The 11,912-nt window shown below is 40.0% G+C and overlaps 1 protein-coding gene across 1 annotated transcript in view; it reads right to left on the reverse strand.

The window, feature by feature from the left end:
• The window catches only part of ADGRD1 (adhesion G protein-coupled receptor D1), a 127,901-nt gene that overhangs the window by 22,164 nt on the left and 93,825 nt on the right, over positions 1 to 11,912 (reverse strand). The window contains exons 18-20 of the mRNA XM_027891047.1: positions 9,219 to 9,372; positions 5,454 to 5,520; positions 4,404 to 4,470 (exon numbers count right to left, since the gene is read on the reverse strand). Of these exons, the coding sequence (XP_027746848.1) occupies positions 4,404 to 4,470; positions 5,454 to 5,520; positions 9,219 to 9,372 (288 nt within the window). The remainder of the gene's footprint in view (positions 1 to 4,403; positions 4,471 to 5,453; positions 5,521 to 9,218; positions 9,373 to 11,912) is intronic.

The following is an 11,912-nucleotide window of genomic DNA, read 5'->3' on the forward strand; positions in this document are numbered from 1 at the left end:
GATTTGAATAGGAGAATGTTTAGTTGATGAAACACTCATTATTCTTTAACCTGTATCAGAATGTTCAAACTAGGAGAATAAATATTTAGATAAGGCCACTGTATATAGTTCCTACCTCTTGCTTTTTTGAAAGGCCAGATAGCCTGACAAAGGTTATTTTGCTTTAAAATTAGACAGGAACTTTAGAAATGTTTTGCTTCCAGGTACTGGCCACACTCTACTTTAAAAAAAAATACAACTAATAGCATTAGTGCTTGTTCACTAATTCACAAGACTCCTTTCAAGGCATCTTGTCCAAGCCCAGGCACTCACAGCTCTCTGCAGAGTCAGCAGGAGCTGCCAGTTCCCATCGCTGGAGGTTTGATCCAAAGCCCACCCGGAGCCCACGGAAAGGGCCCGATGACATCAGGGAGCTCTGGCTTGCTCTAGTGGCGGCTTCAGCTGACCAAAAACTGTCAGACCAGGAAGGGAGTTAAAGGAGCAAAAAGAACCTCTTTCAAAACCTTTTCTCGTCAAAGTTTTTGCCAGACCAGATGCAGTGAGACAAATTCTTTGCCTCTCTCCGGTCGCTTTGGAGGGATTTCACCTAGATTTCCTCCAAGTCACATGAGAGTTTTGTTTCTTCTTAAATACAGGGCAGAAATCCCATGTGTAAAACCCTCTGATGTGGTGTGTCCCATCCTAGCCAAGAAAAGGCTTGGCAGTACAAGGGAACTAAGAAAAAAAAAAAAAATCAACCTCAACATATTGCCTTAATTAAATCCATTGACCAGCTTTCCTCTAAAACCACAAACTATTTTAGGTTCCACTTCAGTTTCGGGCAATAGTACAGGGAGTTTAAGTGACTCTTCCAATTGAGGTTTAACTTACTCTCTGATGCTGTGAGTGAATTTGATCTTTACCATGACATCACTGGTCACACACATCAACACTGCAGCCCATTGCTGGGGCGCATCAGAAACCATTACTGGGCAATAAGCACTTCCAAACACAGCCATTCGATTGAATTAGATGGATGTTAACATTTGGGAGAGTGATTTTTGGAAAGCCTGATGCTACTTTTAGCTATCCCAGAGCAGCTGCAGATGGAATAGACTAAACTGAGTTATTTTGCAAATTAATTTGGGTTAATGGACGTAGTGTCACACCAGTTAGAGCTGAATATCAGAGCAAAGCTTTGAGGTTGGAAAGGAAATACAGAAGAAAACAAATAAAGGAGCCCAACTTCCACACTTTCCTAATATTAATCCTTAATATTGAATCTGTGCCCTTGTTCAAAAAAGTCTTGCATGCTTTCCTGTTGGCTAAGTAGGAAGAACTTTAACTTAATGAAGGAATTTAATCTTAAAAGAGTAAAAGTGCTCATAGCTGAGTACTAATAAGAAAAAAATGAGAAGCTTAGCAGACGAGGTCTAATCCACCACAGTATTTAAGTAGGTACTTGATTTCCATGAAACTGAGGAATCCTACTGTCTCAGGGCCTTTAAACACTATGGGTTCAACTCTGCCACCTTTTCCCATGATGAGTGATGCCTAATAAGGGACACAAATTGTCACTTTTCAATCAGTGGGAGTTAGACTCACAGTCTAACTGTCCATCACAAGGAAATTATCCTAATTTTGCACTGGTAGGAATAAATGCCACGAGGAACTCACTAAATCTTTTATGATCAACAGGTACAGGGAAGATAATACTATTTTATAAATTGAGTATTCGTGGGCAAGTACCAACTGAAGACAGCGATGGCAATCTCAGCCCAGGACCCAAGTTCCACAGGGTCCCATCTGAAGACTCTGGTCATAAAGCTGATGTCCCCACAGCACAGAACTGACAACAATATGCTGATGAAAACCATTTAGCCCCATAAAAATGCTGTTTATCTGAAAGACTTGTTAAAAAAAAACCACCAGGTAAAATTACTACTTACAGGGAAAACAATAGAAAGGACTTGCCACTACAGCCCAGCATCTCCCCCTGCAGTGGATTGTTCAGCCTGTGGTTCACCCACTGCTCCACGAACACAGATGCTTTCCACAGAATTTCCTTAATTCTGCCATATCTATGGAAACACACCAAGGCAGCAGATGGCTGATAACAAGCAAAAGCCTTCTGCCAGAAGTTCTAATGTCTTGTATCAAAAATTCAGGTGCTTTGTCAAGTGGTTTGGTTTTTTTTTTTCCCCCACATGTCCCAGGCTAATTTTGGCTGAGCTTAGTTTGGCTTGCAAACTAATTGCAAGAATTTTTTTGTGAAGCTGCCTTAAGAGGATGATCTAGAGGCCCCTGTGTTGTGGTTTGGAGGGTGGGGGAGAGTGATCTTTGAGATGTAGGTAGAAGCCAAAAGACCTACACATAGAAGGAACTATTTCCTTCGTCTCATCCCTTGACTCAACCCCAAGGGAAGAGCCCGTTGGGAATGGGAATCCATATAGGGCTGGGAGGTTCTGTGAATTACTGCCCAGAAAAGCATGTGTGAGTGCTTTTTCCCAGTCACACTCCACACACATCACTCTGTTTTAAGGCTCCATGATGTCTGTATTGCCTGTGAGGATGTGGCAGGACAGAAGTGAACTTTGTCTGCCTTGTCTAGAGAGAGTGGGAGTTAAAAAGAGCAGTCCCCCTCACAGCGTAATCCTTTTTCTTGGCAGAGAGGAAATGTGGATGGAACCAGTCAAAACCTGCTTTTTGAGGAGTATTTTCAGAGTTAAACACCAGTTCATGCAACTGGTGGCTCATTTGTTATTTAAAGAGCACAGGCACACACACACATACACACACACACAAAATAGTGTTTAGCCTTGTGATTTCCCTATAGGCACTAACACATTTTTCAGCTGGAATATTCAATGCCCAGAGAGGGTAATTTGTCAGCCAGCTTGCTGCTATTTTGGGCAGAGCTGGGTTCAGACTATTTAACAAATTGCTCTACGTGAATCAAAACCTTGTGAGCTCACTCTTTCTGAAAATATTTGTATCCCTACAAGAATATAATTAGAGCTGCACAAATGTTATATATCATAAGTTAGAGCCAGACAGCTAAACTCTTACTCTCACTGGCAAGCACCTATGCATGCAAATTGTTGAAGGCTGTGCTTGCTCAGGTGAGTAAGCATTTCACTACCTGGTGTGTTTTGTTTAACACCATCTTTGGACAGCAGCTTGGAAAGGTTTGATGTTATTGTCTGCATCTCATTTCCTCCCTTGATGCTGAACAATGACCAAAAGCAAGTGCTAATGTGAGCAGGAGACATATCAATATTAGACTACTTTAATTGCCCTCCAATCATCAGTATCTCTATATCTTCAAATATAAACACACATTCAGAAGGTTCAAGTTACAAGTCAACAAGGAATTAAGTTTGTTGGGACAAAATCCAGAGCTGTTTAGCCAGCTCTAACCCAGTGATAAACATTTCTTATTTACATGTATATGCTTTCACCGAGGTAAAATAAATTCTGCCCTTACTGTTTAGGGACTTTCAAGTGTTGCCATTAATAATTTGATTAAAATGCTAACATGAGACAATTTCTGTCACATCAATATGGCAACCATTTGCACTGGGTTTTTAATATACCTTTATCTAACCTAGTTTTTCCGGGGCTGTATCGTGGGTGGAAGGTGCTGGGCTGGGCTGCCTGGAAGAGATGCTGATTTCCCTGTCTCCCAGGCAAATGTTAGGATGTCCACTCACCCACAGCATAAAATCCCCTGTGATGGTAAAGGTCAGCCAAGGAGCCATCTTCTGCTTGCCAAATAGTTACAGGGATATGCAATGGTAAACATTAGTTTTATTTATTTATTTGTCCTTCCCTCCTTTGGTTTGTGAGCAGGATTTGTGGGGTTTTTTTTTCTGTGAGATGAAATCTGGGGATGTTCATCTTCACTGGGGACACTCACAAAAGCTTCAAACACCAGTGGGATGGAATCAGGCTTTCAGCTCTTACTGGTATATATGAAACACAAACCACAGAGTCTGTTCTTTTGGGGGTTCTTTCTGTTCTTTGGGGTTCTTTCTGAGAACTGTTAAAACTCCCAAGTTTCCTTGGCCCTACACAATTATTAATGACACCAGCGGGGCTGCTCTGGTATTTTAGGTCCCATCTTTGTCTTGCAATAGTGAAATTAACAGTGTGAGAATTAATATGCATAAATTACTACCCAACCATGTACAATGAAAAAAAAAAAACACACACAAAAAAACCTCACAAAAAAAAAAACCAAACAAACAAACAAAACAAAACAAAACAAAAAACTGGAGGAGGAACCAAGCAATTCTGGAACATTCATGACTGCTGTTTCAGTGGGCTGGCACAAGGATTGACCCCAGGCCTTCAGCCAGTGCTGCTGTGTGGCTGACAGGGACATGCAACAAGAAAACAGCAGCTGCTGTGGTTTTACCTACCAGAATGACAAACATCGCCGGCGCCACAAAAGCCCAGATTGCTCCATTCTCCAGTGAAAGCCAGCAGCTGCAGGGAGAAACGAGAACCATTTCAGATGAAACACGCAGCCATTTAATTAGCAATGTTCTTAATTTAAAATAGCAGTTAAAAGAGAGTGCAAAAAGACGGGTGAATTTTAAAAGCAAGAGATATGACAGTGCTCCTTTCCCCCCACTCGCACTCAGGGAATCCAAGGCAGGATCTCACTTGGATTTGTGTCTTGCAGGGAGTCAGTGACAGCTCTGCCCCAGCCCACCTTCAAACAGCACCAGGGGTGGAGAGACGGGAAGAAAGGAAACGTTTTATTTGCTCTCTGTTGTTGCTGTATCCTCAGTCACGGGCAGTCATTGCAGTGCTGGAGCACTGTCACTGCAGCCAGGGACAAATTGAAGCTTTCCCTGCCTTGCCTGGCTGGTGCTGGAGAAGGAGCTGGTTAACACACTGTCAGCTTCATGGGCCCTTCTTACAGCCCTCATGAGATAAGCCAAGGAACCACACACAAAAAATAATGTTTGCTCCAAAGCTTCTGCTTACATTATGGTAGGATTAAATCCTATCTTGTTCTTTCATTTAAATTCCCTCTTCTTTTCCTAAATTAGAGAGGACCTTAATTTTCCACCTGTTGGACGTTACCTATTCTAGATCCTGAGATGTGTAGCTGCAGTTTCCTTCAAAGCATTGAGTATCTTTCATCAAAGATTACCCTGAGCAGGGAGTGAGCAGGGAGCTCACTGAGCTCCTCGTGCCTCTGCAGTGAAAGATAAAACAGGCAAAATGTCTCAGGAGCTTTTTTTGTGCACCATCTCAGCGGTGAAAAGCAAATCTGAGGCTTCCATGTCTAAGAAAATCCCAGACTATGTCTAAGAAAGAGCCGTGCTTTTGCAGGTTATCTCCCCTGCTCCTCAGTAGGATCCTGCAGCTCCACAGCCCTGTTAACACGTCTATGAGTTTCCTCCACGTCACATTTTCCATCCCTATTGCACCTGGAGCGGGGGTATTTTCGTACTCACTTGCCACTTTCTCCATAGCTGTGTAGGGATGATGATGCAGAAATGACACAAATCACCAGTGGGCAGCCTGCAGAAAGGCAAAGGCAGTGGCAATATTAGGAACAAAAGCACGTCTTCCAGTAAACCTGGCAAGTTCTGTTGAATTCTGTATTAGCAGGACAGCTCAGAGTCATTTTCAAATTAAGTCTAACTTGACATCCTCCTGCAGCTCTGTAATCCAACTTGCTTTAGTCAATTGATGTCAGAAAAACAGAATGACTTTTCAATAAAGCACTAGTTTAACAGTTAGACTGAATTAGTGCAGATTTCCTTGAAAATCATAGTCCTCTTTCAGCCTGGTTTTTGTTTGTGCAATTTCTGCCTCTTGCTATTCAGGCAGCGCTACCCTTTGAAGCAAAAAAATCGGACTTATTTTAACCACTTTCCCCCAGGTAAGTGTGTTTTTGTTCAAGAACTCCAAACAACTTAGAAGAGGAAGCAGAGTTTCCCTCTGGGATGCACAAGCAGCAGGTGAGAGAGGACAGGAATAGAGACATTCAGTTATTCAGAGCATCACACCCAGCAGAGAGAGGCAGAAGCCAATTCAGATCCCCTTCAGATGGCCAAACAAGACTTATTTTAACATAAATATTTAATAGCTCTACAAGATTTCTGTGTCTCAAGCAGGCTCTGTTTCCAGATGGGGTTTGCCCTGGGAGGTGGGGGAACGTTTTCCAGGCTGATGTGGGAATTCCAGCAAGGCAAACAGTTGTGGTGCTGCTGCCAGAGAGCTGTGTGGCTCCAGCCTTGGCACTGCCACGTCCTGTTGTGGCACTTCAGAACAGAATTCCAGGCCAGGAAGTGGAAAGGAAGCGAGGGGGTTTTATTGCCAACGGTTCTGAACGTGGCAAAACCTCATCCCTTTAAATATTAAATGATTGTCTGTTAATTCCTGTATGATTTAATAAAATGGGAAGGGCTGAGCTTTTATCATCTTACAGAATTTAATAACCAGGTCCCAGATAGAGTATTAGACATGATAGCTTAAAGTTTCAATTTTCTGTTTAATTCTTCAGGTTTTCTGCATGAGGGTTTTACAAAATTCTCTGACAAGTAATTTCTACTTAACTTTACTACTATCATCCTCACAAATTCTATAGAGTTTTCCTGTACTGGCAGAACTATAATTTTTGGAAGAAGTATTTTCAGTCTTTAATGATTGCAGTTAGAAGCATATTTATAAATATTTATATATTTATATGTATTTATACAATGCAATACTCAATAGTTAAGAAACATCATCTACAGGCATTGTTTAGATCTCAGACTTTAAAATCCATCCTGTAGGATGGAGTTTAATGTCCCCTGAGCTTCATTCTGCTTTCTCATACTTGTCTGAATCAGGAATAATATCTTTAACATAACACTTGTGAAAGGCCCAATCAAAGGCAAGATTTTAGTTTACTGTCTCCCTTGTCTATTTAAGAAAGGAAATTCCTGCATACAGTTGAACAAAATCAAGAATAATTATATTCACCAGAGCAATTAAGCACAGATAATCAGTATGCCATGGCTATGTGAGCTGCCTGGATTAAAGGTCCCCCAGGTTTGTGTTCACACTCCCAAATGCATCTTTGGTTGCAGAGTAGATATTGAATATAGATCTTGTCTTCTGATGCAAGTCATCTTCCCACAGAAGGGACTTTGTCACTGAAGCAAAAATACCTGTACCTAACTAATTCTTCTTTATATTTCTAGTCCATCTTTTTTTTTTTTTTTTCACCCAGTCAAATGCTGGATATTCAAAGGATTTATCACGACTCTTTATCAATTTTAAATGGCAGTGAAGAAGACAATTAAATAGAGTTCCTTTGGAAGATAATAAAACTTATGCAGACGAAACACAGAGCAGTCACCAGCATTAGAAGAGCTGTTAAGTCAGTGAGAATAAAATGATCTGTAGCCTGTAGTGCACTGTTTGCCTTTTCACTGCATTAACAAAACACTAAATGGATAATGGCAATGGAGGAAGAAGCAAGGTTTTGTTACAGTAAAATAAGGGTATTTTTCCTTTAAGGAACAACTATTCAATAAACTCCATAAAGATTGAAAAAAAATATACATTTTTATCCTAAGGGGATCATAAGATTTTATCTGGATTGAAGAATTCCTATGGATTTTACATTATACACAAAAATAAGTGTGTTTGCTCAATCTTTTTTCAGCAGTAATTACATAGGAGCTGTGAAGTTTAGTCTACACCCATAACACATCTCTTCCCACCCAAACCATCCCACGATTTTATGTTTCTGAGGCACTACTGACAAATAAAATGGAAAATGCCTGTAAACCTGGATGCTGTATTTTGAAAGCTTCTGTATCTTCTATATAAGGAAAAGAAAAAAAAACTAAAATCAAACTGGCAGGTTATAGAAACTCTGTGGCAGACAATTTAAAGCAATTTTAGGACATTAATTTTAAAAGGCTAAATATGTCATCTACTGAGAAAGACGAAGCATTAGACACAAATGAAAGCGTATTTCCTTCTAGTGATGAAAAGATCTACTTTGCTTGATGGGAAAAGGTATCTTCTCCCATTTATACTGTAGAAGTTCATTTTCTATGATTTTCTTCGGCTGTGTTATGTCATATCCAGGCAGAAGTCTGGGACTGCATCAACTAACAGCAAATAAAGAGATTTATGTCTTTTGACAGCTCAGAACAAAGTCTTCATTCCATGACAGTCTCTAAAGGAAAGGAAATTGGGTGAAATAGGAAAACATGCTGAGGCCAAAGTGCCACAGCAAAATCTCCAGGATCACAAACTCTATCATCAGAGTCCCAGAAATGGTGGGAGGGAAAAGCTTTGTTACCATAATCTCTGTGTGTTGTGCTGAATCATCAGGGCAAAAAAAGAAGGTTGTTCTTTCCCCAATCTATTTCAAGGTAGTTTCAATGGTAGGATACTATCATCTTCCTCAAATTGCCCTCTTTTTTTTTTTAATTCCTGACAACTGCAGCCTTTGAGTTAATTTCAGCACCCTTGGGACTAAAGGTAATCCATGGGACCTTCAATCAGCTCTGCACATTTGGTGTCCTGTCTCTCCCATTACCGCTGAACTCATTTTACAGCAACAGCTCCTCTCAGATCCCTCAATAGATGTTCCCAGGTTGGTGGAGAATTCTTTGTCCCTCTCTCCTCATATGGCCTCAATTTTCTATTTGTCATTAACAGAGACTTCGCAAACATTTAAACTCAGCCCAGCGTTTCTGCTCAGACAAGAATGATGGGCTTGGGTTTTTAAATTCAGGAGGAGGGTTGTCTTTATTCCAGGACCCATGAGTTTGCAGAAGTCAAAAATATTCACACTTCAAGTGAAAGCAAAGAACCAATAAATGACCTGTCTGTTTTGACTAACATGAGATGAGACATCCTTGTCTTCAAATTCTTTCAATCATCTTAGGTCAGTATAACAACTAGGTAAGCTAAAGTATAAAAAAATAATGCAGTGAGACCTTCCTCCCAGAGTCCTGCTCTTAATTTGGTAATTAAGGGTCTGATTTGGCCTCGAGAGGTTGTGGAATTCGCTGCAGTGGAATTAGGTTTAAGGACTATACATTTTAAAGTCTGATTACAGTCAGAAAAATTATGCATTTTCTTATCCAACAGACCTACTCTCAGAAGGCAAACTATGATCATAAGATGACAATTCCAAATATGCTTCTGAATATAATCTTGTCCTAGAGTGAGGAGAGACTTAAAGTAAGCAGCTGCTAAATGCTTACCCCATCCAACTCCATAATAGTATAAGTGCTTGCTTTCTTCTGACCCAAATACTTTGATCACCATACTGTAGAGATGAAATCCTTCCACCATCATCCATGCAAAGGCACTCAGGAAGAAGAAATGAAGGAGAATGGCCAAGATCTTGCAAGGCACCTAAATTAAGAATAAAAATTAACGCTTTACTTCTTTGTGACACACTCACGTCGGTTTTCCAATTTTTAATTTATTTTCCTATATACGTTTACAGGCTAAATCACTAAAGTGAAAGTCTTAAAAACAAAGCACTAGACAATTTAATTTTTCTACAGCATTTTCTGGTAGTTTCAAATCCCCTTACCTTTAGAAAAAACCAGAAAAAAAAAAAATCAAACAACATTGCCAAACATGATGTGGAAATCCAAATGAGTTATTTGTTTGCAACAGGAGGAGCAATACTCTTACTAAATATTTAAGAATTCAAAATTGAAGTGTCTACATCCAGCTCCTGAGCCTGGAGTAAGTACAGGAGTCAAAGAAGTGGAGTACAAACACTGTCCTGTACCCTGCCCCCTGCTCTGGGATGTAAAACACCCAGTATAGTTCGTGCCTCCCTTTACATGAGGAGCTGGTAGAAAGTCACTGGATTGGTTAAACTTGAGTGAAACATGGAAATTTTAAAATAAGGTCCCATGTTGAACCTGCTCTTTATTTATTCCTTACCACGTTTTATTAATTCCCTTTGTTGCTTTGGCTTGGTTGCCCCGTGCTGGCGGTTTATTCCTTTTGTTGATGATTTGGGATTTTGTACACTAATGAAAATTAAAACATTGGGACTCCATAGCACAATGAAAATTGATGCTTTCCTGTACATTCTCACTTGCACTCAGCTGGTTCTGTGCTAGTGCAAAGACACTCTAATGCAAATCCAATGTGAGTAGATGTATTCAAAAGCAATAAATTTGGGTTTAATTCATGTAAGTGAGGTCTGTACGTGGTTTAGTACTTCGCAAAGTTCAGTGACATATTATTAAACCAGATTAGCTTATTGACAAAAACTGTAAAAGCCTTTCCAGTTAGTTTTATCGTAAGGCTATAAAATCCATTTTAATGCCTTTTGATTTCCACCAGAAGATTAATCCACAAAAATATAAATGCAGCATAAACCTGACTTACAAGCTAGTTCTGTCAAATGGATACTTTCCAAGTTTCGAGTAGCCAAACAATATGAATTACGAAACAGCAGAAAAATAAAACACACTGAAGGATCAGGAGGCTGCTCTGTATGTAATTCTCTATAACACTTAGTTGCAGATTTGTACTTAAAATCCACTGCAAAGTTGCTACTCTTTCTGATTTTGTGCCTTAATGATGGCTTAGAAGTTACTCTTAAAAGACAAAATTGCCTTCTTGGAAAAGCACTGAAAAGCTGAACCTTTCTGTACCATACCCAAGCAGGTGTCCCCTGCTGTATTACAGAATGCACCCTGCTTTTAGCAGAATCCTTGTAAAAAGGCACGTCTCATTATTGTACTCTTACAGCTGACTACTTGTGAGTCTGTGGAAATAGAAAAATCAGCCCAGCCAGCAGCAAGGCCCATCACATTATACTTGTTGAGAAAGTGAAGCAAACTCTCAGAAAGGCCTCTCAGAAAATATCAGCCGTAACTCAGACTTAAAACAGGTAATTTTATACATATATCATAAAGAGAAGCAGCTCATTCCAGCTCTCCATTTGGAATTGTTTTCAGCAATGCCACGCAGGAGTACTCAGGGAGAAACAGCCCAATACACTAATCCAGAACTGCAAATAATAGACACGTTAAATTTCCTGGTTGTGCTGGAAAACCACAAAGCTCCTTAACACCTTATATTTCAATTTGCATTTCCCTACATTTAAATAGCCCTTTTCCCACAAACACGCTCAGACCTTTGGAAGGCTGTGGGAGCCTAAAGAAATGTTGATAATTAACTACTCTGTTAAATGAATAGTGATCTCTAGCCTACGATAGAGTAACTAAGAGTGCAAACCTCTCTGAAGAAACAAATTCATCTATTGCTGACAGTCTGAGGGAAGTCATCAGACTGGCATGTGGATAGCAAAGATAACTTAGAGACTTAGCAGTATAGGAAAAAAATGTTGTGTGCAAAAATATTTGCTTTTTCTGGAAGAAAGACATCCTGTTTTTGGGAATAATTGCCTTTCTGGAATATGCCATGATCATTTAAGACTCCTGTTTAAGCACTACTGATGTTAGGTATCAATGACCAGCTTGTTATAAATAAATCAATCAATTGAGTGCATTACAAAGATCAAAGTCCTGAGTGTGAAAATAGAGCTTCATGGTTAGAAATCAGTCTTACTCAACAAAAGGAAAATTGCTGCAGTATAAACTGTAAATTATTAAACTACACATCCAAAATTACCAGGGGAATGCTGTATGCCATATCTGGAATCAAAAACTAAACGTCCCTAGAGATGGAGACAGGAAAAGGATGGAGAGGCTCAAAGCAGTTATGAAAGAGAGTGATGCCAGCTCAGGGTCTGTTTTTCCAAGGCCATTCCCTGTTTTTCTGCATTGCCTCAAGCCAGGGGGTACCACAAAGGGGTACCACTGGTCCTCTCAAACAAGGGCACTTCCAAACCGCCTGGCACAAATACCCCATCTCTGGCAGAAGCAGAAGATTAGAAATTCACACCTTCCAGTGTAAATACT

This window comes from Empidonax traillii, unplaced genomic scaffold (genome assembly GCF_003031625.1).
Source record: "Empidonax traillii isolate 1590-97213 ecotype Southwest subspecies unplaced genomic scaffold, ASM303162v1 scaffold308:size980311, whole genome shotgun sequence".
NCBI lineage: Eukaryota > Metazoa > Chordata > Aves > Passeriformes > Tyrannidae > Empidonax > Empidonax traillii.